Raw genomic sequence first — 27573 nt, forward strand, 5'->3', positions numbered from 1 at the left:
ACAGCGTGGCGGCAATTGGCCGCAGTAGACGTGTTTCCTGACTGTATGTATGCTGGGTGGATGTAGCAGACTCCACGCTGGTGTCACACTGTTATGGATTAATCGACATATAAAGGTAAGTGGATCTGTAAATCTCCTCTTATTAAAGAAATATTTGGACAATGGACATTTTACATGTGAATAGTTGTAGAATTTTCACTCGCAGAGGACAGATGGCGGATCCGCTGAGTTACATATTTAGACCTCAGATGTCTTGACCGTGCAAGTTTTAGATCCATATCTGCTTGATACTCCACATAATTAATGACTATGGAAAATCTAAAGAGAACATATTTAGAAACTGTATACATCCTTGAATGCACGGAGCAAGTATTCACCTGGGTAAATACACTTGGCAGATTGTGGACTTTTAAAAGTTCTCTATTCATTAAGTTATACTTTACACTTGATTTAGTCAGAACTCTGAGTTGATGACTTCCGACTTCAACGAACTGCTTGGAGGGTCATGAACATTCTCAATGAGGGCATATGTGCATCAGGTCGTGGGTAAAGATGGAAGGAGTGTGCGCTCAGCTGTGAAACTGATCATGAAAGCTATCGCTATATGAAAAAGCGACATATGCTGGCCCTCGCTAATTCTCTTTGTGTGTCTCAGTCCTTGTATAGGGGATGCTAGTTCTCTTTGTGCGTCTCAGTGCATGTACTATGAATATTGGTTGTCTTTGTGTGTCTCAACCCTTGTATTGGGGATGCTAGTTCTCGCTGTATGTCTCAATCCATGTATTGGGATGTTAGTTCTCTTTGTGTGTCTCAGTCCATGTATAGGGGATGCTAGTTCTCTTTGTGTGTCTCAACCCTTGTATTGGGGATGCTAGTTCTCTAGTGTGTCTCAATCCATGTATTGGGGATGCTAGTTCTCTAGAGTGTCTCAATCCATGTACTGGGTATGCTAGTTCTCTAGTGTGTCTCAATCCATGTACTGGGTATGCTAGTTCTCTTGTGTGTCTCAATCCATGTATTGGGGATGCTAGTTCTCTAGAGTGTCTCAATCCATGTACTGGGTATGCTAGTTCTCTAGTGTGTCTCAATCCATGTATTGGGGATGCTAGTTCTCTTGTGTGTCTCAATCCATGTATTGGGGATGCTAGTTCTCTAGTGTGTCTCAATCCATGTATTGGGGATGCTAGTTCCCGTTGTGTGTCTCAATCCATGTATTGGGGATGCTAGTTCTCTAGTGTGTCTCAATCCATGTATTGGGGATGCTAGTTCCCGTTGTGTGTTTCAGTCCATGTACTGGGGATGCTAGTTCTCTAGTGTGTCTCAATCCATGTATTGGGGATGCTAGTTCTCTAGAGTGTCTCAATCCATGTACTGGGGATGCTAGTTCTCTAGTGTGTCTCAATCCATGTACTGGGTATGCTAGTTCCCGTTGTGTGTCTCAATCCATGTATTGGGGATGCTAGTTCTCTAGTGTGTCTCAATCCATGTACTGGGTATGCTAGTTCTCTAGTGTGTCTCAATCCATGTATTGGGGATGCTAGTTCCCTAGTGTGTCTCAGTCCATGTACTGGGGATGCTAGTTCTCTTTGTGCGTCTTAGTCCTTGTATTGGGTATGCTAGTTCTCTAGTGTGTTTCAGTCCATGTACTGGGTATGCTAGTTCTCTTTGTGTGTCTCAATCCATGCATTGGGGATGCTAGTTCTCTTGTGTGTCTCAATCCATGTATTGGGGATACTAGTTCCCGTTGTGTGTTTCAGTCCATGTATTGGGGATGCTAGTTCTCTAGTGTGTCTCAATCCATGTATTGGGGATGCTAGTTCCCGTTGTGTGTTTCAGTCCATGTACTGGGGATGCTAGTTCTCTAGTGTGTCTCAATCCATGTATTGGGGATGCTAGTTCTCTAGAGTGTCTCAATCCATGTACTGGGGATGCTAGTTCTCTAGTGTGTCTCAATCCATGTACTGGGTATGCTAGTTCCCGTTGTGTGTCTCAATCCATGTATTGGGGATGCTAGTTCTCTAGTGTGTCTCAATCCATGTACTGGGTATGCTAGTTCTCTAGTGTGTCTCAATCCATGTATTGGGGATGCTAGTTCCCTAGTGTGTCTCAGTCCATGTACTGGGGATGCTAGTTCTCTTTGTGCGTCTTAGTCCTTGTATTGGGTATGCTAGTTCTCTAGTGTGTTTCAGTCCATGTACTGGGTATGCTAGTTCTCTTTGTATGTCTCAATCCATGCATTGGGGATGCTAGTTCTCTTGTGTGTCTCAATCCATGTATTGGGGATACTAGTTCCCGTTGTGTGTTTCAGTCCATGTACTGGGTATGCTAGTTCTCTTTGTATGTCTCAATCCATGTATTGGGTATACTAGTTCCCTAGTGTGTCTCAGTCCATGTACTGGGGATGCTAGTTCTCTTTGTGCGTGTTAGTCCTTGTATTGGGGATGCTAGTTCTTTTTGTGTGGCGTGTTAGTCCTTGTATTGGAGATGCTAGTTCTCTTTGTGCGTGTTAGTCCTTGTATTGGGGATGCTAGTTCTCTTTGTGCGTGTCAGTCCTTGTATTGGGGATGCTAGGTCTCTTTGTGCGTGTTAGTCCTTGTACTGGGGATGCTAGTTCCTTTTGTGTGGCGTGTTAGTCCTTGTATTGGGGATGCTAGTTCTCTTTGTGCGTGTTAGTCCTTGTATTGGGGATGCTAGTTCTCTTTGTGCGTGTTAGTCCTTGTATTGGGGATGCTAGTTCTCTTTGTGCGTGTTAGGCCTTGCATTGGGGATGGTAGTTCTTTTTGTGTGGCGTGTTAGTCCTTGTATTGGGGATGCTAGTTTTCTTTGTGCGTGTTAGTCCTTGTATTGGGGATGCTAGTTCTCTTTGTGCGTGTTAGTCCTTGTATTGGGGATGCTAGTTCTTTTTGTGCGTGTTAGTCCTTGTATTGGGGATGCTAGTTCTCTTTGTGCGTGTTAGTCCTTGTATTGGGGATGCTAGTTCTCTTTGTGCGTGTTAGTCCTTGTATTGGGGATGCTAGTTCTTTTTGTGCATGTTAGTCCTTGTATTGGGGATGCTAGTTCTTTTTATGTGGCGTGTTAGTCCTTGTATTGGGGATGCTAGTTCTCTTTGTGCGTGTTAGTCCTTGTATTGGGGATGCTAGTTCTCTTTGTGCGTGCTAGTCCTTGTATTGGGGATGCTAGTTCTCTTTGTGCGTGTTAGGCCTTGTATTGGGGATGCTAGTTCTTTTTGTGTGGCGTGTTAGTCCTTGTATTGGGGATGCTAGTTCTCTTTGTGCGTGTTAGTCCTTGTATTGGGGATGCTAGTTCTCTTTGTGCGTGTTAGTCCTTGTATTGGGGATGCTAGTTCTCTTTGTGCATGTTAGTCCTTGTATTGGGGATGCTAGTTCTTTCTATGTGGCGTGTTAGTCCTTGTATTGGGGATGCTAGTTCTCTTTGTGCGTGTTAGTCCTTGTATTGGGGATGCTAGTTCTGTGCTGTATCTGAGTAGTTTTATGCTGGGGATCCTTGGACGCACTATGTTTACCTGTAATCACGTTAATCAGTAGGAGTGTTGTCCCAGCACTGGCAGGGGAGAATGGACCTAGCATGTTACGTTAATCAGTAGGAGGGTTGTCCCAGCACTGGCAGGGGAGAATGGTCCGAGCATGTTACGCGTGGGTTGCTAACACTAGTCCTGACTAAACTAAAATCAGTGGAGTGATTACGTTTTTGCTACCGTTTACAGCCATGATTTCTGTTGTTGTGAGTGGGCACAGCTGTGACGATCTAATTGATTACAACATTCAAGCAATCAGGGCTTTTTTGTCGTTTGAACTGGGGTGTTGGGGCCATCATTGATTCGTGCTCGATTTCCGACGGAGCTCACGTTCATTCTTGTCATCTGATTATTCTGAAGCATACAGACTGTCGTAGTCCTTGTTCCGTTGAAGCATACAGACTGTCGTAGTCCTTGTTCCGTTGAAGCATACAGACTGTTGTAGTCCTTGTTCAGTTGAAGCATATAAACTGTTGTAGTCCTTGTTCAGTTGAAGCATACAGACTGTCATAGTCCTTGTTCAGTTGAAGCATACAAACTGTTGTAGTCCTTGTTCACTTGAAGTGTACAGACTGTCGTAGTGTTTGTTCAGTTGAAGCATACAGACTGTCGTAGTCCTTGTTCACTTGAAGTGTACAGACTGTCGTAGTGTTTGTTCAGCTGAAGCATACAGACTGTCGTAGTCCTTGTTCAGTTGAAGCATGCAGACTGTCGTAGTCCTTGTTCAGTTGAAGCATACAGACTGTTGTGGTCCTTGTTCCGTTGAAGCATACAGACTGTTGTAGTCCTTGTTCCGTTGAAGCATACAGACTGTTGTAGCCCTTGTTCAGTTGAAGCACACAGACTGTTGTAGTCCTTGTTCCGTTGAAGCATACAGACTGTTGTAGCCCTTGTTCAGTTGAAGCACACAGACTGTTGTAGTCCTTGTTCAGTTGAAGCATACAGACTGTCGTAGTCCTTGTTCACTTGAAGTGTAGACTGTCGTAGTGTTTGTTCAGCTGAAGCATACAAACTGTTGTAGTCCTTGTTCAGTTGAAGCATACAGACTGTTGTAGTCCTTGTTCAGTTATAACATTGAACCATCTTTATCTGGAATGTTTTTTCTTCCCGAACCCTGCTTTAAGTATGCTCCATGCAAATTATACTTGGGTTATTCTGCATGACGTTACGATCCATAAATCCCCAGTGCCAAGTTTCGATTAGATAAGAGCTGCGTAACAACACAAGATAACACACGCCATCCCCATTCCAAGGGAAATTGATGAGGTCTTTGCAAATAGTTTGGGTTCCCGAGGCAGGTGACTACCAAGGTTTGTCCAATGTATGATGTGTGCTGTGTGTCCTGGGAATGACTGAACGATGGAGTGGATGGTGTGTGCTGGAGGGAGCGGCTGTGTGATGGAGTGGATGGTGCGTGCTGGAGGGAGTGGCTGTGTGATGGAGGGAGCGGCTGTGTGATGGAGGTGATGGGGCGTGCTGGAGGGAGTAGCTGCGTGCTGGAGGGAGCGGCTGTGTGATGGAGTGGATGGTGTGTGCTGGAGGGAGAGGTTGTGTGATGGAGGGAGCGGCTGTGTGATGGAGTGGATGGTGTGTGCTGGAGGGAGAGGTTGTGTGATGGAGGGAGCGGCTGTGTGATGGAGTGGATGGTGTGTGCTGGAGGGAGAGGTTGTGTGATGGAGGGAGCGGCTGTGTGATGGAGTGGATGGTGTGTGCTGGAGGGAGCGGCTGTGTGATGGAGTGGATGGTGCGTGCTGGAGGGAGTGGCTGTGTGATGGAGGGAGCGGCTGTGTGATGGAGGGGATGGGGCGTGCTGGAGGGAGTAGCTGCGTGCTGGAGGGAGCGGCTGTGTGATGGAGTGGATGGTGTGTGCTGGAGGGAGAGGTTGTGTGATGGAGGGAGCGGCTGTGTGATGGAGTGGATGGTGTGTGCTGGAGGGAGAGGTTGTGTGATGGAGGGAGCGGCTGTGTGATGGAGTGGATGGTGTGTGCTGGAGGGAGAGGTTGTGTGATGGAGGGAGCGGCTGTGTGATGGAGTGGATGGTGTGTGCTGGAGGGAGAGGTTGTGTGATGGAGGGAGAGGTTGTGTGATGGAGGGAGAGGATGTGTGATGGAGGGAGCGGCTGTGTGATGGAGTGGATGGTGTGTGCTGGAGGGAGAGGTTGTGTGATGGAGGGAGCGGCTGTGTGATGGAGTGGATGGTGTGTGCTGGAGGGAGAGGTTGTGTGATGGAGGGAGCGGCTGTGTAATGGAGTGGATGGTGTGTGCTGGAGGGAGAGGTTGTGTGATGGAGGGAGCGGCTGTGTGATGGAGTGGATGGTGTGTGCTGGAGGGAGAGGTTGTGTGATGGAGGGAGCGGCTGTGTGATGGAGTGGATGGTGTGTGCTGGAGGGAGAGGTTGTGTGATGGAGGGAGCGGCTGTGTGATGGAGGGGATGGGACGTGCTGGAGGGAGTAGCTGCGTGCTGGAGGGAGCGGCTGTGTGATGGAGTGGATGGTGTGTGCTGGAGGGAGCGGCTGTGTGATGGAGTGGATGGTGTGTGCTGGAGGGAGCGGCTGTGTGATGGAGTAGATGGTGTGTGCTGGAGGGAGTGGCTGTGTGATGGAGTGGATGGTGTGTGCTGGAGGGAGCGGCTGTGTGCTGGAGTGGATGGTGTGTGCTGGAGGGAGCGGCTGTGTGATGGAGGGAGCGGCTGTGTGATGGAGGGGATGGGACGTGCTGGAGGGAGTAGCTGCGTGATGGAGTGGATGGTGTGTGCTGGAGGGAGAGGCTGTGTGATGGAGTGGATGGTGTGTGCTGGAGGGAGAGGTTGTGTGATGGAGGGAGCGGCTGTGTGATGGAGTGGATGGTGTGTGCTGGAGGGAGAGGTTGTGTGATGGAGTGGATGGTGTGTGCTGGAGGGAGAGGTTGTGTGATGGAGGGAGTAGCTGTGTGATGGAGTGGATGGTGTGTGCTGGAGGGAGAGGTTGTGTGATGGAGGGAGCGGCTGTGTGATGGAGTGGATGGTGTGTGCTGGAGGGAGAGGTTGTGTGATGGAGTGGATGGTGTGTGCTGGAGGGAGAGGTTGTGTGATGGAGGGAGCGGCTGTGTGATGGAGTGGATGGTGTGTGCTGGAGGGAGAGGTTGTGTGATGGAGGGAGCGGCTGTGTGATGGAGTGGATGGTGTGTGCTGGAGGGAGAGGTTGTGTGATGGAGGGAGCGGCTGTGTGATGGAGTGGATGGGACGTGCTGGAGGGAGTAGCTGCGTGCTGGAGGGAGAGGCTGTGTGATGGAGTGGATGGTTTGTGCTGGAGTGAGAGGTTGTGTGATGGAGGGAGCGGCTGTGTGATGGAGGGGATGGGACGTGCTGGAGGGAGTAACTGCGTGCTGGAGGGAGCGGCTGTGTGATGGAGTGGATGGTGTGTGCTGGAGGGAGAGGTTGTGTGATGGAGGGAGCGGCTGTGTGATGGAGTGGATGGTGTGTGCTGGAGGGAGAGGTTGTGTGACGGAGGGAGCGGCTGTGTGATGGAGTGGATGGTGTGTGCTGGAGGGAGAGGTTGTGTGATGGAGGGAGCGGCTGTGTGATGGAGGGGATGGGACGTGCTGGAGGGAGTAGCTGCGTGCTGGAGGGAGCGGCTGTGTGATGGAGTGGATGGTTTGTGCTGGAGTGAGAGGTTGTGTGATGGAGGGAGCGGCTGTGTGATGGAGCGGATGGTGTGTGCTGGAGGGAGAGGTTGTGTGATGGAGTGGATGGTGTGCTGGAGGGAGAGGTTGTGTGATGGAGGGAGTAGCTGTGTGATGGAGTGGATGGTGTGTGCTGGAGTGAGAGGTTGTGTGATGGAGGGAGCGGCTGTGTGATGGAGCGGATGGTGTGTGCTGGAGGGAGAGGTTGTGTGATGGAGTGGATGGTGTGTGCTGGAGGGAGAGGCTGTGTGATGGAGGGAGCGGCTGTGTGATGGAGCGGATGGTGTGTGCTGGAGGGAGAGGTTGTGTGATGGAGTGGATGGTGTGTGCTGGAGGGAGAGGTTGTGTGATGGAGGGAGCGGCTGTGTGATGGAGTGGATGGGACGTGCTGGAGGGAGTAGCTGCGTGCTGGAGGGAGCGGCTGTGTGATGGAGTGGATGGTGTGTGCTGGAGTGAGAGGTTGTGTGATGGAGGGAGCGGCTGTGTGATGGAGCGGATGGTGTGTGCTGGAGGGAGAGGTTGTGTGATGGAGCGGATGTTGTGTGCTGGAGGGAGAGGTTGTGTGATGGAGGGAGCGGCTGTGTGATGGAGTGGATGGTGTGTGCTGGAGTGAGAGGTTGTGTGATGGAGGGAGCGGCTGTGTGATGGAGCGGATGGTGTGTGCTGGAGGGAGAGGTTGTGTGATGGAGTGGATGGTGTGTGCTGGAGGGAGAGGCTGTGTGATGGAGGGAGCGGCTGTGTGATGGAGCGGATGGTGTGTGCTGGAGGGAGAGGTTGTGTGATGGAGTGGATGGTGTGTGCTGGAGGGAGAGGTTGTGTGATGGAGGGAGCGGCTGTGTGATGGAGGGGATGGGACGTGCTGGAGGGAGTAGCTGCGTGCTGGAGGGAGCGGCTGTGTGATGGAGTGATTCGTGTGTGATGGAGGGAGAGGTTGTGTGATGGAGGGAGAGGCTGTGTGATGGAGGGGATGGGACGTGCTGGAGGGAGTAGCTGCGTGCTGGAGGGAGCGGCTGTGTGATGGAGTGGATGGTGTGTGCTGGAGGGAGAGGTTGTGTGATGGAGGGAGAGGCTGTGTGATGGAGGGGATGGGACGTGCTGGAGGGAGTAGCTGCGTGCTGGAGGGAGCGGCTGTGTGATGGAGTGGATGGTGTGTGCTGGAGGGAGAGGTTGTGTGATGGAGGGAGCGGCTGTGTGATGGAGTGGATGGTGTGTGCTGGAGGGAGAGGTTGTGTGATGGAGGGAGCGGCTGTGTGATGGAGTGGATGGTGTGTGCTGGAGGGAGTAGCTGCGTGCTGGAGGGAGAGGCTGTGTGATGGAGTGGATGGTTTGTGCTGGAGTGAGAGGTTGTGTGATGGAGGGAGCGGCTGTGTGATGGAGGGGATGGGACGTGCTGGAGGGAGTAACTGCGTGCTGGAGGGAGCGGCTGTGTGATGGAGTGGATGGTGTGTGCTGGAGGGAGAGGTTGTGTGATGGAGGGAGCGGCTGTGTGATGGAGTGGATGGTGTGTGCTGGAGGGAGAGGTTGTGTGACGGAGGGAGCGGCTGTGTGATGGAGTGGATGGTGTGTGCTGGAGGGAGAGGTTGTGTGATGGAGGGAGCGGCTGTGTGATGGAGGGGATGGGACGTGCTGGAGGGAGTAGCTGCGTGCTGGAGGGAGCGGCTGTGTGATGGAGTGGATGGTTTGTGCTGGAGTGAGAGGTTGTGTGATGGAGGGAGCGGCTGTGTGATGGAGCGGATGGTGTGTGCTGGAGGGAGAGGTTGTGTGATGGAGTGGATGGGACGTGCTGGAGGGAGAGGTTGTGTGATGGAGGAAGTAGCTGTGTGATGGAGTGGATGGTGTGTGCTGGAGTGAGAGGTTGTGTGATGGAGGGAGCGGCTGTGTGATGGAGCGGATGGTGTGTGCTGGAGGGAGAGGTTGTGTGATGGAGTGGATGGTGTGTGCTGGAGGGAGAGGCTGTGTGATGGAGGGAGCGGCTGTGTGATGGAGCGGATGGTGTGTGCTGGAGGGAGAGGTTGTGTGATGGAGTGGATGGTGTGTGCTGGAGGGAGAGGTTGTGTGATGGAGGGAGCGGCTGTGTGATGGAGTGGATGGGACGTGCTGGAGGGAGTAGCTGCGTGCTGGAGGGAGCGGCTGTGTGATGGAGTGGATGGTGTGTGCTGGAGTGAGAGGTTGTGTGATGGAGGGAGCGGCTGTGTGATGGAGCGGATGGTGTGTGCTGGAGGGAGAGGTTGTGTGATGGAGCGGATGTTGTGTGCTGGAGGGAGAGGTTGTGTGATGGAGGGAGCGGCTGTGTGATGGAGTGGATGGTGTGTGCTGGAGTGAGAGGTTGTGTGATGGAGGGAGCGGCTGTGTGATGGAGTGGATGGTGTGTGCTGGAGTGAGAGGTTGTGTGATGGAGGGAGCGGCTGTGTGATGGAGTGGATGGTGTGTGCTGGAGGGAGAGGTTGTGTGATGGAGGGAGTAGCTGTGTGATGGAGTGGATGGTGTGTGCTGGAGGGAGAGGTTGTGTGATGGAGGGAGCGGCTGTGTGATGGAGTGGATGGGACGTGCTGGAGGGAGTAGCTGCGTGCTGGAGGGAGCGGCTGTGTGATGGAGTGGATGGTGTGTGCTGGAGTGAGAGGTTGTGTGATGGAGGGAGCGGCTGTGTGATGGAGTGGATGGTGTGTGCTGGAGGGAGAGGTTGTGTGATGGAGGGAGCGGCTGTGTGATGGAGGGGATGGGACGTGCTGGAGGGAGTAGCTGCGTGCTGGAGGGAGCGGCTGTGTGATGGAGTGGATGGTGTGTGCTGGAGGGAGAGGTTGTGTGCTGGAGGGAGAGGCTGTGTGATGGAGTGGATGGTGTGTGCTGGAGGGAGAGGCTGTGTGATGGAGTGGATGGTGTGTGCTGGAGGGAGAGGTTGTGTGATGGAGGGAGCGGCTGTGTGATGGAGTGGATGGTGTGTGCTGGAGGGAGAGGTTGTGTGATGGAGGGAGCGGCTGTGTGATGGAGCGGATGGTGTGTGCTGGAGGGAGAGGTTGTGTGATGGAGGGAGTAGCTGTGTGATGGAGTGGATGGTGTGTGCTGGAGGGAGAGGTTGTGTGATGGAGGGAGCGGCTGTGTGATGGAGTGAATGGTGTGTGCTGGAGGGAGAGGTTGTGTGATGGAGGGAGCGGCTGTGTGATGGAGTGGATGGGACGTGCTGGAGGGAGTAGCTGCGTGATGGAGTGAGCGGCTGTGTGATGGAGTGGATGGTGTGTGCTGGAGTGAGAGGTTGTGTGATGGAGGGAGCGGCTGTGTGATGGAGCGGATGGTGTGTGCTGGAGGGAGAGGTTGTGTGATGGAGTGGATGGTGTGTGCTGGAGTGAGAGGTTGTGTGATGGAGGGAGAGGCTGTGTGATGGAGTGGATGGTGTGTGCTGGAGGGAGAGGTTGTGTGATGGAGGGAGAGGCTGTGTGATGGAGGGGATGGGACGTGCTGGAGGGAGTAGCTGCGTGCTGGAGTGAGCGGCTGTGTGATGGAGTGGATGGTGTGTGCTGGAATGAGAGGTTGTGTGATGGAGGGAGCGGCTGTGTGATGGAGCGGATGGTGTGTGCTGGATCGAGAGGTTGTGTGATGGAGTGGATGGTGTGTGCTGGAGTGAGAGGTTGTGTGATGGAGGGAGTAGCTGTGTGATGGAGTGGATGGTGTGTGCTGGAGGGAGAGGTTGTGTGCTGGAGGGAGCGGCTGTGTGATGGAGTGGATGGGACGTGCTGGAGGGAGTAGCTGCGTGCTGGAGGGAGCGGCTGTGTGATGGAGTGGATGGTGTGTGCTGGAGTGAGAGGTTGTGTGATGGAGGGAGCGGCTGTGTGATGGAGCGGATGGTGTGTGCTGGAGGGAGAGGTTGTGTGATGGAGTGGATGGTGTGTGCTGGAGGGAGAGGTTGTGTGATGGAGGGAGCGGCTGTGTGATGGAGTGGATGGGACGTGCTGGAGGGAGTAGCTGCGTGCTGGAGGGAGCGGCTGTGTGATGGAGTGGATGGTGTGTGCTGGAGTGAGAGGTTGTGTGATGGAGGGAGCGGCTGTGTGATGGAGCGGATGGTGTGTGCTGGAGGGAGAGGTTGTGTGATGGAGCGGATGTTGTGTGCTGGAGGGAGAGGTTGTGTGATGGAGGGAGCGGCTGTGTGATGGAGTGGATGGTGTGTGCTGGAGTGAGAGGTTGTGTGATGGAGGGAGCGGCTGTGTGATGGAGTGGATGGTGTGTGCTGGAGTGAGAGGTTGTGTGATGGAGGGAGGGGCTGTGTGATGGAGTGGATGGTGTGTGCTGGAGGGAGAGGTTGTGTGATGGAGGGAGTAGCTGTGTGATGGAGTGGATGGTGTGTGCTGGAGGGAGAGGTTGTGTGATGGAGGGAGCGGCTGTGTGATGGAGTGTATGGGACGTGCTGGAGGGAGTAGCTGCGTGCTGGATGGAGCGGCTGTGTGATGGAGTGGATGGTGTGTGCTGGAGTGAGAGGTTGTGTGATGGAGGGAGCGGCTGTGTGATGGAGTGGATGGTGTGTGCTGGAGGGAGAGGTTGTGTGATGGAGGGAGCGGCTGTGTGATGGAGGGGATGGTGTGCTGGAGGGAGAGGTTGTGTGATGGAGGGAGTAGCTGTGTGATGGAGTGGATGGTGTGTGCTGGAGTGAGAGGTTGTGTGATGGAGGGAGCGGCTGTGTGATGGAGCGGATGGTGTGTGCTGGAGGGAGAGGTTGTGTGATGGAGTGGATGGTGTGTGCTGGAGGGAGAGGCTGTGTGATGGAGGGAGCGGCTGTGTGATGGAGCGGATGGTGTGTGCTGGAGGGAGAGGTTGTGTGATGGAGTGGATGGTGTGTGCTGGAGGGAGAGGTTGTGTGATGGAGGGAGCGGCTGTGTGATGGAGTGGATGGGACGTGCTGGAGGGAGTAGCTGCGTGCTGGAGGGAGCGGCTGTGTGATGGAGTGGATGGTGTGTGCTGGAGGGAGAGGTTGTGTGCTGGAGGGAGAGGCTGTGTGATGGAGTGGATGGTGTGTGCTGGAGGGAGAGGCTGTGTGATGGAGTGGATGGTGTGTGCTGGAGGGAGAGGTTGTGTGATGGAGGGAGCGGCTGTGTGATGGAGTGGATGGTGTGTGCTGGAGGGAGAGGTTGTGTGATGGAGGGAGCGGATGTGTGATGGAGGGGAACTGTGGACACAACTTACTGACGTCACAGTGTAGTGGAAGCTCTGGGAAACTGGACACTACTGACTGATGTCACAGTGTAGTGGAGGCTGTATGGAGCATAGACACCATTGACGTACACCACAGTGTAGTGGAGGCTGTATGGAGTATAGACACCATTGACGTACGCCACAGTGTAGTGGAGGCTGTATGGTGCATAGACACCATTGACGTACGCCACAGTGTAGTGGAGGCTGTATGGAGCATAGACACCATTGACGTACGCCACAGTGTATACGTAGTGGAGGCTGTATGGAGCATAGCCACCATTGACGTACGCCACAGTGTAGTGGAGGCTGTATGGAGCATAGACACCATTGACGTACGCCACAGTGTAGTGGAGGCTGTATGGAGCATAGACACCATTGACGTACGCCACAGTGTATACGTAGTGGAGGCTGTATGGAGCATAGACGCCATTGACGTACGCCACAGTGTAGTGGAGGCTGTATGGAGCATAGACACCATTGACGTACGCCACAGTGTATACGTAGTGGAGGCTGTATGGAGCATAGACACCATTGACGTACGCCACAGTGTATACGTAGTGGAGGCTGTATTGAGCATAGACACCATTGACGTACGCCACAGTGTAGTGTGGGCTCGATAGAGTAGAGGGCACAACTGACTGACGTCACGGTGTATCGTGGGCTGTATGGAGCAGTGGACACAATTGACTGACATTGCAGTATAGTGTAGTCCCAATGGAGCAAGGACACTACTGACTGACGTCACGGTGTAGTGTGGGCTGTATGGAGCAGTGGACACAATTGACTGCCATTACAGTATAGTATAGTCCCAATGGAGCAAGGACACTACTGACTGACGTCACAGTGTAGTGTAAGCTGAATACAGCATGGACACAAATGACGTCACAGTGTTGTGTAGGCTCTATGGAGCATGGGCACAACTGAGTGACGTCACAGTGTAGTGGAGGCTCTATTTAGCATGGACACCACTGACGCCACAGTGTAGGCTGCATGGAGCAGTGGACACAACTGACTGACGTCACAGTGTAGCGGTGTCTCTGGGGAACACGGACACCAGTGACTGACGTCACAGTTCTATGGACTAGTGGACACAACTGACTGGTCTGTCTGCATTATATCTGTCCAGCCGTCCTAGAAGCAGACTGGGGGATACTGCTTTAAACTGCTTGGAATCTACAAGCAAATGTGAAAGTCGAGGTGACAAAGCCAGTGCCTCTTTGCTGGTTGTTTTAACACTCTACTCAGCAGTATTACAGCGGAGGCATGTAAACTTTGGACTAGACAATCCAATGATCATAATACGTATTTTTGTCACTTCAGGTAGACTTAAGGTAGTCTTAGCGCTACTGTTGTTTTGAACACTGCCACTAATAGCCCAGCATACTACGATCATATACTGTTGAACCAACTCTAGATGGTTTATACCCGGACTGTCGACAGATCGGGCTGACACCCTCTAAATTATGGCAAATGTTCTTATCAGAGTCATTGACAATTCAACACATCACAATGCATGTCCACGCGACAGCCTTGCTAGCACGTGATCAGACCTCGGCGTTGTTGACAGCTATGGCTTACATGTGTACTGATATATACCGTTTTGAACTTCCCTTATTTAGACAGGTTTGCAGTGCTGATATGGTTGACATATACAAGCACGTGTCAGGCGCTCCATTGTTCCCTTGCATTGTGTGTGTTGGTACAAGTGCTGTTGACATTTTCTCAACTCAGTCAAGAAAGAATTTTGCTAACTACACAAACATTGTGTAGTCGGGGAAACACAACTGTGTAATGCTTAATACTTGGAATTAAAGTGCTTGCGGCAGCAACACAGACCACCCGGCTGTAAACTGAAGACAGGGATGTCATGTGAGAGCGAGAAGGACAATAGAGAAAAGAAAGCTTGGGATAATATCAGAGAGTGAGGTGACAGAAAGGAGAATAGATGAGAAGAACACTGGGAAGACATAATCAGAGCATAAGGTTATAGAAAGCAGAGATGATAATACTGGGGAGATAATCAGAGGATCAGGTGATAGAGAGGAGAGATAGAAGAACACTTGGGAGGATAATCAGAGGCTGGGTGATAGAAATGAGGAGAAAGGAGAAGAGCACTGGGGAGGATAATCAGAGGCTAGGGTGATAGACATGAGGAGAGATGAGAACACTGGGGAGGATAATCAGAGGCTAGGGTGATAGGAAGGGGATGGTGAAAGGAGAACACTGGGGAGGATAATCAGAGGCTAGGGTGATAGGAAGGGGATGGTGAAAGGAGAACACTGGGGAGGATAATCAGAGGCTAGGGTGATAGGAAGGGGGTGGTGAAATGAGAACACTGGGGAGGATAATCAGAGGCTAGGGTGATGGACATGAGGAGAGATGAGAACACTGGGGAGGATAATCAGAGGCCAGGGTGATAGGAAGGGGATGGTGAATGGAGAACACTGGGGAGGATAATCAGAGGCTAGGGTGATAGGAAGGGGGGGGTGAAATGAGAACACTGGGGAGGATAATCAGAGGCTAGGGTGATAGACATGAGGAGAGATGAGAACACTGGGGAGGATAATCAGAGGCTAGGGTGATAGGAAGGGGGTGATGAAATGAGAACAACAACAGGAGGAGGGGGATAGTGGGAGAAGGAGAACTGAGAAATGGGGAGCTGCAGAGGATGCTTGTCGAGATATTACAGGACACGTGGGATAGAGGGGAAGATTGGTTAGAATAACAGGGTGAAATATCTGAGAGAAAGCTATTAGGATATCTCAGGACATGGGAATATCAGAAAACCCTTCCCCTTGATTGAGATGTCTCCATGATCGGACTATAATAAAACTGCAGGTTTTCATCATGTTACATCTGGGGTCGGCGGGAGTGTGTTTATATGTCAGCGTTCACTTCTCGGGGTGGCGGTCTGAAATAACCGTAGATGTGGGCTACAACAGATGGTGCATGTGGGGAGTCGGCTGACGCTTGGCATACAACATACACATGCAACCTGGCTGCTCGTGGCACTCAGGCTTTCACTGGTAGTCATATATTATGACGTCAGAATCTTCCAGTCTAGCAGCATTATATGACCTTCTGACCACAGGCTAGAGGATTCATTACCAAGGGATGAACTATCACGTTTAGGAGAAATAGTCTGTTCTTGACAATAACTCACGTAATTGTGTCAGCAAGGTGTCCACTCATTCCTCCGATTTGTAAATTCGGCCTCTGACAGTTAAAATATTACGTTTACCCACCACGTTTCAGTCATGGCCTTCGCTTTACTCAACAAGTCCATGCATCTTCTAGATACAAGTCTTTTACTTCACTCAAGTGTCTATCACATACCAGTTATCACATCGGCCACCACTGGTTAAGTAAGCTCCCATTAACAGGAATGAATGTGTATTATCTATGAGCTTGCGAAGCAGCGCCATCAACAGAGTTTATATATTCATTTTGGTCCCTATGATTTACAAAACGATGACTGAGTAAGTCCCTGATAGGTACCGTGAAATTCCCAGCAACACAAGCAGTCATTTTAAGTGCCTGAAGACATCGTCACCTGGGATTGAACCACGTCAGTGCTTATCAGCACTGTTATTCGTGTGTCTTAGTGTCAGGTGTATTACAGTGTGTTACAGTGTGTTACAGTGTATTACAGTGTGTTACAGTGTATTACAGTGTATTACAATGATTTGACTGTGTTGGAAAATAATCTCACCGACAGTTGCATAACCTGGATCAGTATGAACATTTGAGAATGCGTTGTACAGAGATGTGATGCTGACATATATCCTCTATTGTACACAATCGATAATCGTTATGTAATGTTGCATGATGTCTGTTACACGTTTTAACTCCAAACATCTAAAGTATGGCAACCTCCACACGTCCAGTTAGTACTTCTCTAGCAGGTAACTCTCAATGTGTATCTAATTAAGAAGTTATGAATGTGTACTCTTTCTAATGCGGAACACAACGATTTCGCGACGTGGTCCTTTCCAGAAGACAAGACGAAATCTGTTCGTTCAGGTTGCTTTTATATATATCCTACGCATTCCGACGGATTGATTCCAAGCATCTGATCACCGGGACCACAATGTATCTGTCAGTCGAGTAATGAAGGTACTCAAGACCCAGAGATCCACGCACCTGCTGGGCCACTCCTTGTGAATGTTCCTCCACACTTGATAGTATAGTTTAGGATTTCATGTGTTACAGTTGACACATTCGGAATGGTATTGTGTAGTCATGTGTCAGTCACTTGCTGTGTAGGTAACCCTGAAACAATGGGCCGAATAATCCGGTTGATTAAGCATTCTTCGCCTATGACAATATATGCGAGCACTGACGATAATCGAATGGGCTATACGAGTATAGATATAGAAAGACTGTTGGTGACAGGTATGTCCACTCTGAAGGTATCAATGTAACCAGACAGTCAGTGGCAGATATGTCACTCTCAAGCTATGAGTGTAATCAGACATATTATTGAATATTACAGACTTGTCTTGCCGACCTAATTTTATATATTTCCGGCACAGCACCTCGATTTGTTTTGGCTATTTGATACAAACCAACATATGCCTCCCCACGTCAAGTCTGTGTATATGCCTTCCCACGTCAAGCCTGTGTATATGCCTCCCCACGTCAAGCCTGTGTATATCCCTTCCCACCTCAAGCCTGTGTATATGCCTCCCCACGTCAAGCCTGTGTATATGACTTTCCACCTCAAGCCTGTGTATATGCCTCATACACACATCGGAAATATGGACAAAAGCTTTTGGTACTTATGAGACCTGTAAAATACGAGATATTGATTGATGAATGCATAATTGCCCGTGTTTTGATCATGTCACCGTATTTCTGTGATGCACCTTTACACGTTAAATAGTAGTGGGGCTGGATAGTTGATGGATATTCGCACCTGAGGTGGATGAATTTCTCTTTCTGAAGAAATGTAACCTCTATACAGATATGCGTGCTGATATGATTAAGAAGCTTTATAATAATTCATTGCCACCATTATCTGCCAGACAACCATACTTCTTCATTACTATTATGAAAGCTAATGTAACGCTCAAGCCGCATGGGTTTTCATTGTGTATTGACGTCGTCTAAACTATCATTCGTAATTGCATTCAATCGGGGTAATAACAGAAATAATATTGATAAAATGCTTCACCCACCCACAGGGTGCAATTGCTCTGTGCAATTGTTACGTACCAATTTAATAATATTGCAAATTATTTTATGAATTGTACACTCTATATATTTTAACGCAATTTTAATGTGTATTCGTGTCTCGTAGGCCTGAATAGGCCGGATATTTCTACAACTTGGTGATGAAATGTAATTGTATGGAAAGAATATATGTGACACTAATCTTCTTCTTCTTCTTCTTCATCATCTTCTTCTTCTTCTATAGCCACTCTCAAGGTATCTGTGTAATCAGGCAGTCAGTGGCAGATATACTATCTCAAACAAGAAACGAATATGCGATTTGTATTTTTAGAAAACATCTATTAATTACCTATTCTGTTCAAACAACGTCAAATTATGTAGCACAAAGATTGATAACATGATTTTACACAACTGAACAAGTAAAAATCGGTTTTATCTGAAAATGTTGAATTTTGATGAGATTTCTCACTAGGACTAGAAAGGCATCACAATTACACAACAGAAATCACCTTTCAGTTGAAATTGTGTAGCAGAGAGCATTCACTGTCTGGCAACAAAAAAAAAATCCAGATTACTTTCAGAAATCTGGCATTCGTTTAGAAGGAGTTTCAAGGTCAAATCACTACCGTCACGTTTTGACTATGCGACACACAACATCGCCATTGAAAGAATGCATTCTTGACATTACCAATCCTCTGTTGCAAGGCGTCTGAATGTTAGTGTGAGCAAGATATCGTGGCCTGCAGCTCGTTGCAACCAAATTAGTACAACAAATAACCGTCCCCGTACAGGCAGACCTCGAGTCACCACTGCAGCCCAAGATCGGTGCATCCGGGTATCACAGTACTGGCACGGGTGACGGCAGAGAAGCCAGGGTGCCTGAAGGATATCCGGTCAAACTGCAGGAAAGAGGTTGAAAACGACTGGTCTCAGAGCCAGGACACCCGACGTCGTGGTCGTGGTACGTCGTCACCATCGCGCTCAGTTGCTCCGTTATGTAAAAATATCCACTTGGCTTTATAGACATTACCTTCTTCTAAACCTTATGTAAAATTTCATGCACTAAAGTCTATTTGTGGACGAGTTATACATGTTTAAAACTACAACATTTTCGTAACAGATTTCTCATCCTTGCGTTTCTTTTTTTTTTTTGATAGTTTATGTTCACTCTCCAGGTGTCAGTCAGACAGTCGGTGGCAGATACGTTCATTCTCCAGGTTAAGAGAACGGTTAAGAATTTACCGTGACAAATGATGTAAGAAATCCCCTTTTGAACCAGCAAAACAGAACAAAGACAAGTCATAAACGTTCAAATTGTATTCTTATGCAACGAGAGCAAGGTATACAAAGCCACAAGTCAATTTCACAATGCAGATTTCAAATACAATATAAGTGAGACATAATCTAAGTCAATGGGTCACAAAATATATTTAGTAGTAAACTCACTAAAGCCTTAGTGGGAGAGAGAATCAACTATGCAGAAAGTAAACACAGCGATCGGTCTGACAGCAGATAATGTAGATTCAGGCGTTGACGGGTTTTGATGATCAAGCGTTGGCAGTGATGTATATCCTCCAGTTAATATGAATGAGTGTCGCCCTCAACACAGCAACCAGCTTTTATATATATACTCAGTCATTTCACGAAAGTTCGGGCACATAAAGCAATCGTCAACACTGTAGAATGCCCTCGAATAAGTCTGCCGGAAGTAAACACATAGAAAAACAGGAACAGATAAATTCCGGAAAACCAGAATCCTAAAAGTGTTGACCATCTATTAAAACGAAATGTGACCCATCATAATTATTATTCAAAACACTAAATGTTGTGACCCAATAACAATTATTACTTAATTAATAACAAAATATACAGAAAATACACACTCGTAACAATTCTCCAGGTATGAATGTAATCAGACTGTCGGATACAGATATGTCCACTATCGAGGTGTCAGACAATCGTTGGTAGATATGTCCCCTCTGCAGGAGTGAATGTAATCAGACAGTTGGAGGCAGATATGTTCACTCTCCAGGCAAGTGGTAGATGAGGATAGAAACAAAGAGTCACCGCTACTAGACGGAACACACCTGATGATGTTTACCCAGTTCGGTTAGCCGATAGTAAACACATTAAATACACATATAACGCCGTGGTGGAGTATTATGTATTTGTCGACACATTCAGCTGTCTGCTGCTCTGTTCCACAGAATCATGGACTGCGTCTACGAGGAACGAGATGTCTAACTACTCGCCAGCAGCTGTGTCCTGTCCTGTTGTAGTGTAATTTGTGCGTTGTCCTGTTGTTGTATATTGTGGTCCATTGTCCTATCGTTGTGTACTGTCGTCCTGTCGTAGTTGACTGGGTCCTGTAGTCCTGCCGTAGTTCACTGTGTCCTGTCGTCCTGCCTTAGTGTAGTGTGTCCTGTCGTCCTACCTTAGTGTACTGTGTCCGGTCGTCCTGCCATACTGTACTGTGTCCTGTCGTCCTATCGTAGTGTACTCTCCTGTCGTAGTGTAGTGTGTCCTGTCGTCCTGTCGTCCTGTCGTCCTGTCGTAGTGCATTGTCTCCTGTCATCCTATCTATGTGTATTGTGTCCTGTCACACTATCGTAATGTACTGTCCTGTCGTCCTACCGTATGTACTGTCTTGTCGTAGTGTATTGAGTCCCGTCGTCCTTTCATAGTGTACTGTGTCCTGTCGTAGTGTATTGTGTCCTGTCGAGGTGTATTGTCTCCTGTCGTAGTGTACTGTGTCCCGTCGTAGTGTATTGTGTCCTGTCGTAGTGCACTTTGTCCTGTTGCAGTGTACTGTGTACTGTCGTAGTGTATTGGGTCCTGTCGTAGTATACTGTGTCCTGTCGTCCTATCTTAGTGTACTGTCCTTTCGTAGTGTAGTATGTCATGTCGTCCTGTCGTGTAGTGTATTGTGTCCTGTCGTCCTATCGTAGTGTATTGCGTCCTGTCGTAGTGTATTGTGTCCTGTCCTATCTTAGTGTATTGTGTCCTGTCCTGTCGTAGTGTATTGTGTCCTGTCGTAGTGCACTTTGTCCTGTCGTAGTGTACTGTGTCCTATCATAGTGTATTGTCTCCTGTCGTAGTGTACTGTGTCCTGTCATAGTGTACTGTGTTCTGTCGTAGTGTACTGTGTCCTGTCCTTATTGAGTTCGCCGGTGTTGCTGAAGACACCGTTGTTGCTACGATTTCTGAGACTGGTGAGGTCGGTGCTACCTACACGCATCTTTGGTGTTTAAACATAATGTTAATGACTTCATATTTTGCCGTGACCTAGTTATACATGTGCAGGGCTAGCAAAACTTGACATCGTCAAACAAGTACGGAAAGTGATAAGATGTGGTGTTATTTGAAAAAGACGAACCTCATGTTGACTGAGTCTGTATCTAGTAAGCCCTTCTCATTTGTACACCATTATCAGCTAATCGATGCAATGCAACAGCTGCAGCAAGTGCGTAGTGGAACGCTGCAATTCAATCCAGTTTCACGAACGGTTTTCACAGTTGTGATCCCACTTCAGCTTTATCTTTCAATATATGTCATAGCCAGGCATGTGATGATCATAGGAGACAGATGTCTGGGGCTGCAGGGGCTCCACATGTGATGACCATAGGGTACTGATGTCAGGGGCTGCAGGGGCTCCACATGTGAAGACCAATGGGGACAGGTGTCGGGGCCTACATGGGTTCCATGTGATGACCGCAGGGGACTGATGTCAGGGGCTGTATGGGCTCCACATGTGATGATCGTAGGTTACTGGGCCCCTTTTCACAAAACTCTCGTAAGCCTAAGATCTCGTAACTTTTCTTGTAGCATCCGTAGCTCCTGTATTACAGTATAGGAGGTAGAATGGCTACGAGAAAACTTACGAGATCTTAGGCTACGAACATTTTGTGAAACGGGCCCCTGATGTTGAGGTGCTGCATGGGCTCCACCTGTGGTGACCGTAGGGTACTGATGTCGAGGGCTGCATGGGCTCCACATGTGATGACCATAGGGGACAGATGTCAGGGGCTGCAGGGGCTCCACATATGATGTCCGGAGGGGACTGATGTCGTGGGCTGCATGGGCTCCACATGTGATGACCAGAGGGGACTGATGTCGTGGGCTGCAGGGGCTCCACATATGACGTCCGGAGGGGACTGATGTGGGCTACAGGGGCTCCTTATTTGATGATCATAGGGAACTGATGTCGAGGGCTGCATGGGCACCACATGTGATGACCAATGGGGACAGATGTCGGGGTCTACATGGGCTCCATGTGAAGACCGTAAAGGACTGATGTCAGGGTCTGCAGGGACTCCACATGTGATGACCGGAGGGGACAGATGTCCGGGGCTGCATAGGCTACACATGTGATGTAGGAGACTGATGTTGGGGCTGCAGGGGCTCCACATGTGATGACCGTAGGGAACTGACTACATTTGAGTCTGACTGTGTACATGTTTGTGTGTGAATATGATATAGTCTCGTCTCATTGTGTATAGGTGAGTTTGAATCTGTGTATGTTTATGGAAGCAGTTTTCTGAATCTGTGGATCTCTCTGCTCAAATCAAATTATAAATGTAGCGCTGACCACTGTCTAGAAACTCCCCTGTCTCAGATCTCCAGAAGGAAAGAAAAGCAAGTTTTATGAATGCCAACTTTTTTAGTGTGAATAACGAGACGTTTTAGAGTGTATGCTGGCTACTTCATCAGATGAATAGTAGTCAATATCAAGGGGTATATATACATACAAGGGGCACTACAGGAGGCACTATAAAGGAAACATGTTTAACAACGTTGAGGACTGAAATTATTATACAAACACAAGGCCAGTAACGCTCTGCAACAACATGGTAATTGACTGGATGGAGTAAAATAAGAACATGGGAAGTTCATGTTGAACAGCAACATGAGGAGAACAGTGATGCAATAGAACAAAGTGAGGAGGCCAGTGATGCACTAGAACAACAGCATGCGCAGACTAGTGATGCACTAGGACACCATGAGGAGGCCAGTGATGCACTAGAACAACAGCATGCGTAGACTAGTGATGCACTAGAACAACAAGATGAGGAGGCCACTGATGCACTAGAACAACAACATGCGTAGACTAGTGATGCACTAGAACAACAGCATGAGGAGGCCAGTGATGCACTAGAACAACAACATGAGGAGGCCAGTGATGCACTAGAACAACAACATGAGGAGGCCAGTGATGCACTAGAACAACACGAGGAGGCCAGTGATGCACTAGAACAACAACACGAGGAGGCCAGTGATGCACTAGATCAACAACATGCGTAGACTAGTGATGCACTAGAACAACAGCATGATCAGGCCAGTGATGTACTAAAACAACAACATGAGGAGGCCAGTGATGCACTAGAACAACATGAGGAGGCCATTGATGCACTAGAACAACAACATGAGGAGGCCAGTGATGTACTAGAACAACAGCATGAGGAGGCCAGTAATGCACTAGAACAACAACATGAGGAGGCCAGTGATGCACTAGAACAACATGAGGAGGCCAGTGATGCACTAGAACAACAACACGAGGAGGCCACTGATGCACTAGAACAACAACATGCGTAGACTAGTGATGCACTAGAACAACAGCATGAGGAGGCCAGTGATGCACTAGAACAACAACATGAGGAGGCCAGTGATGTACTAGAACAAGATGAGGAGGTCAGTGATGTACTAGAACAACAACATGAGGAGGCCAGTGATGCACTAGAACAACAACATGCGGATACCAGTGATGCACTAGAACAACATGAGGAGGCCAGTGATGCACTAGAACAACATGAGGAGGCCAGTGATGCACTAGAACAACATGAGGAGGCCAGTGATGCACTAGAGGAACATTGTAACGGTAATGATCACTGTCATCAAGCCAGTTACCACGTTGTTGTTTTAGTGTATCACTGGTCTCTTCTTGCTTGTGTTTTATTCCATCAAGTCAATTACCACGTTGTTGTTTTAGTGTATCACTGGTCTCTTCTTGCTTGTGTTTTATTCCATCAAGTCAATTACCACGTTGTTGTTTTAGTGTATCACTGGTCTCTTCTTGCTTGTGTTTTATTCCATCAAGTCAATTACCACGTTGTTGTTTTAGTGTATCACTGGTGTCTTCTTGCTTGTGTTTTACTCCATCAAGTCAATTACCACGTTGTTGTTTTAGTGTATCACTGGTCTCTTCTTGCTTGTGTTTTATTTCATCAAGTCAATTACCACGTTGTTGGTTTAGTGTATCACTGGTCTCTTCTTGCTTGTGTTTTATTCCATCAAGTCAATTACCACGTTGTTGTTTTAGTGTATCACTGGTCTCTTCTTGCTTGTGTTTCATTTCATCAAGTCAATTACCACGTTGTTGTTTTAGTGTATCACTGGTGTCTTCTTGCTTGTGTTTTATTCCATCAAGTCAATTACCACGTTGTTGTTTTAGTGTATCACTGGTCCCTTCTTGCTTGTGTTTTACTCCATCGAGTCAATTACCACGTTGTTGTTTTAGTGTATCACTGGTGTCTTCTTGCTTGTGTTTTATTCCATCAAGTCAATTACCACGTTGTTGTTTTAGTGTATCACTGGTCTCTTCTTGCTTGTGTTTTACTCCATGAAGCCAGTTACCATGTTGTTGTTTTAGTGTATCACTGGTCTCTTCTTGCTTGTGTTTTATTCCATCAAGTCAATTACCACGTTGTTGATTTAGTGTATCACTGGTGTCTTCTTGCTTGTGTTTTACTCCATCAAGTCAATTACCACGTTGTTGTTTTAGTGTATCACTGGTCTCTTCTTGCTTGTGTTTTACTCCATGAAGCCAGTTACCACGTTGTTGTTTTAGTGTATCACTGGTCTCTTCTTGCTTGTGTTTTATTCCATCAAGTCAATTACCACGTTGTTGTTTTAGTGTATCACTGGTGTCTTCTTGCTTGTGTTTTATTCCATCAAGTCAATTACCACGTCGTTGTTTTAGTGTTTCACTGGTGTCTTCTTGCTTGTGTTTTACTCCATCAAGTCAATTACCACGTTGTTGTTTTAGTGTATCACTGGTCTCTTCTTGCTTGTGTTTTACTCCATGAAGCCAGTTACCACGTTGTTATTTTAGTGTATCACTGGTCTCTTCTTGCTTGTGTTTTACTCCATCAAGTCACCATGTTGTTGCAGTGTGTTACTGGCTTCAGTCCTCAACATTGTTAAACAAGTTGATGCATTCCACTTCCAAATGTCCTTCAAAGATCTCGGCCAGAACCTTTTTCAGTATTTTGTTTCCACTGAAAATGTATGGAAAAGGTGAAATCTGCTACTGCAACTTCTAAAGGTCATGTACGTGAAAGGTACGAAAATACAGAGTGAAATAGTTTTAAGCCGCTTTTAGAAGTATTCCAGTAAAATCACGGGGGCATCAGGAATAGCCTGCACAGATTGTATTCATGTGAGGAATCGAACACTTTGATACTCAACCGACCCCAGCAGGTGCGAAGATATTTCTTAGGTGTCCAGAACAGTCCCTTTGTCAAGTGTGCCAACTCCATGCTGCCATATATGACATCGCTTTTGTAGAAATATGACTGACCTGATTACTCTGGGCTGTTGCAGGTAAGATGGCGTCGTGCAGTCATCTGCTGTTCTCGGACGGCTTGAACCACACGGAACCCGAACTGAAGGCTCGCCTGATACAGCTAGAGAACGACGAGGCCCTCAATAAGCTACCCGCCATATTGTTTATAGGAGGTCTGCTTCTTGTTGGCTTCTGTGGCAACCTGCTCGTGTGTGCTGTTTATTATTCCAAGTTCACTGCGAGTACATCGAAATACTTCATCCTTAGTTTAGCAATCTTTGATTTGGTCAACTGTTTGATAGCCATTCCAGCCGAGATGGTTGATCTGAGGTTTGATTATCACTTCAACTCACCTCATGTATGTCGGATAATGAGATTCACAATCACTTTCAACACCACAGCGTCAGCCGGCGCCCTACTCGCCATTGCCGTTGACCGGTACAGGAAGATATGCCGGCCGTTTGAGAGACAGATGAGTCTGAAAGAGACGCGTCTTTGGATTGTGTTCGCCGTGTTTGGTTCGCTACTTCTGTCATGGCCGGCGACACTACTGTATGGACGTCGGACTGAGCAGATGAGTGGGATTAACACATACGATTGCTCCTTTGACGACAGTGTTATTGACAAATGGTATCCACAGGTCTATATTGTCATACTTACGGTGATGTGTCTGGCTACTATGGCTGTCCTCGTAGTCTTGTATGTACTGATCGTGGCTCGCGTCTGGAGGCAGAAGGCAAGGAGGAACAACATTATGTCAAGGTCAGCCATAACTAAAAACTCATCAGCATCGCTTACTGACTCAATACGGAAGTTGAACTGCAAGCTGGGAAACAAGGAAGTGATGCAACTAAATGCTGATGGTGATGCTAGTATCTTAAGCACAGAACAACGAAGGAGACAGAACATAAACCAGAACCAAACCATTAAAACAACAATAATGTTGTTTTGTGTCACTCTTGTTTTCATTATCAGTTTTATTCCATTCTTCGCACTGCAGATAATCAAAAGCATATACCCTGGCTTTGAGGACAGCCTTCATTGTAATCACTCGGCATTGATCGCTTACAAACTTTTTCTGCGGTCCTTTTTCATCAACAGTGCAGCAAATCCCATTATTTACAGTTTCTGTAACGACGGCTTTCGTTTGGAGTGTAAGACAGTCGTGAAAAAAGTCTTCTGCTGTCTGTGCAAGCAAAGCTCTTGCCGTCAGCCTCCAAAACCCTGTGATGAACTAAACGTCCCAAGTCAGTTCCGGAGTTTAGAAGCAGTCTCCGATTGCTGACCACTGTATAGTATTTGTTCAGGTAACCTGTCTACTTCATTGTGTTTCCAGGTTGCGATTCTAGGGGAGTAAGACCTTGTAACAGGTCTTTCTACCACCCAGGGGTGCTCCGTTTGGAATAAGTAAACTCTAGTACAGGACAGTTGCCTTGCTTTAATACACTAAATGCAATGGGTTTAAAACCACCAGAAGTTCGGTTATGTGGTTGTTGTGTCTTGTAAAACTGTTCTTTACGAACGAGATGTCGAGCCGCGTGGGAGGGACTCAGACCAGGTTGTCCCAAGCCAGCTTCTAAGCACAACACAAATATCGTTTGCAATAATTTTGCATCATCACAGGATGACAAACCAGATAATACATCCAGCATGCATCTGGTGTCTTAATGCATACAACGTTGACATAATCTAAGCAGTCGTCATGATCATATCATGATCTGAAACATTATGCGTGTAAAAACATGTCTTGTTTTGTCTTCAACACAAGAAGTCGAACGTCTTCGCCTATGCTCAGACAAGATGCTTTGGATTATTCCCACGTGCAATAACCAATGTTTTCATTCGCTAAGCAAGCAGTTTCATACGGTATATGAATGATTCCAGCTACGGCACGTGTATTCCGTGCTGAGAATGTGTCCACGTGCAATGTTTGCTGTTTTTGGGACCCCTCCCGACCGGTGTTATGATATCATGTGTTACGTCACCACAATAGCTTAACGGCCTCCCTGAGTAAGTCAAGACTCTTCCATGTCTTTCATGTGCAGCGTTCGATGTCATGAGATATCAGTGTTTACGCCCACTGACAAAGTATTACTATACCTTAGTGTCCTGTGCATCTGCGACACGTCTAGTTTATGTCATGAATGTTCTTCATGCGTGTGTGTGAATGTGCATGCGTAATCATATATGTGTATTCTTGCATGCGTGTGTGCATGGGCACGTGAATGTGTTTGAGTATGTTTATGTGTATATAAGTGCTGTACATATGTGGGTATAGCTATGCTTATGTATATATGTGTATGTATACGTACATGTATATGCGTGCGTATGTGGGTGCACGTGTACATGTGTATGCATGTGTATGCGTGCATATGCATGTGTTTGTATATCTATATATGTTTGTTTGTGCAGACAGCATGTGGAACACAAGTGCAACTTACGTTGAGTAAACGCTGTCAAACCTC

General features: G+C 48.2%; 3 protein-coding genes across 3 annotated transcripts; 1 reads left to right on the forward strand and 2 right to left on the reverse strand.

The window, feature by feature from the left end:
* LOC137278703 (orexin receptor type 2-like) lies at window positions 1-27573 on the forward strand. The gene is made up of 2 exons (XM_067811216.1): window positions 1-115; window positions 25147-27573. Exon 2 carries the CDS (start codon window positions 25152-25154, stop codon window positions 26391-26393), a length of 1242 nt encoding a protein of 413 aa, XP_067667317.1. The 5' UTR covers window positions 1-115; window positions 25147-25151; the 3' UTR covers window positions 26394-27573.
* LOC137279126 (DNA-directed RNA polymerase II subunit RPB1-like) lies at window positions 4430-15797 on the reverse strand. Its single transcript, XM_067811602.1, has 5 exons — window positions 15709-15797; window positions 12411-12936; window positions 10038-10085; window positions 7580-7886; window positions 4430-4533 (listed from the first exon to the last, which is right to left on the reverse strand). Exons 1-5 carry the CDS (start codon window positions 15795-15797, stop codon window positions 4430-4432), a joined length of 1074 nt encoding a protein of 357 aa, XP_067667703.1.
* On the reverse strand, window positions 17745-24180 carry LOC137279127 (keratin-associated protein 10-8-like). The gene is made up of 5 exons (XM_067811603.1): window positions 24161-24180; window positions 22947-23217; window positions 22829-22860; window positions 22646-22731; window positions 17745-17806 (listed from the first exon to the last, which is right to left on the reverse strand). The coding sequence occupies exons 1-5, from the start codon at window positions 24178-24180 to the stop codon at window positions 17745-17747; spliced, it is 471 nt and encodes a 156-aa protein (XP_067667704.1).

The sequence above is a fragment of the Haliotis asinina genome, chromosome 3, assembly GCF_037392515.1.
Source record: "Haliotis asinina isolate JCU_RB_2024 chromosome 3, JCU_Hal_asi_v2, whole genome shotgun sequence".
NCBI lineage: Eukaryota > Metazoa > Mollusca > Gastropoda > Lepetellida > Haliotidae > Haliotis > Haliotis asinina.

Excerpts from the sequence above, each read along its gene's own strand:
- LOC137279126 (XM_067811602.1), bottom strand. The coding sequence starts at position 15,797 with ATGGCGCTGCTTCGCAAGCTCATAGATAATACACATTCATTCCTGTTA. Across the intron at positions 7,887-10,037 it reads ACACAGCCTCTCCCTCCAGC|CCACTCCATCACACAACCTC; the intron begins ACACACCATCCA and ends AGCACACACCAT. Across the intron at positions 4,534-7,579 it reads GCAGCTACTCCCTCCAGCAC|CTGAACAAACACTACGACAG; the intron begins GTCCCATCCACT and ends TGTATGCTTCAG.
- LOC137279127 (XM_067811603.1), bottom strand. The coding sequence starts at position 24,180 with ATGGTAACTGGCTTCATGGA. Across the intron at positions 22,861-22,946 it reads GTTGTTCTAGTGCATCAATG|TGCATCACTAGTCTACGCAT; the intron begins GCCTCCTCATGT and ends CTGTTGTTCTAG. Across the intron at positions 17,807-22,645 it reads TGCATCACTAGTCTACGCAT|ATACCTTGAGAGTGGCTATA; the intron begins GTTGTTGTTCTA and ends CTGATTACACAG.
- LOC137278703 (XM_067811216.1), top strand. The coding sequence starts at position 25,152 with ATGGCGTCGTGCAGTCATCTGCTGTTCTCGGACGGCTTGAACCACACG.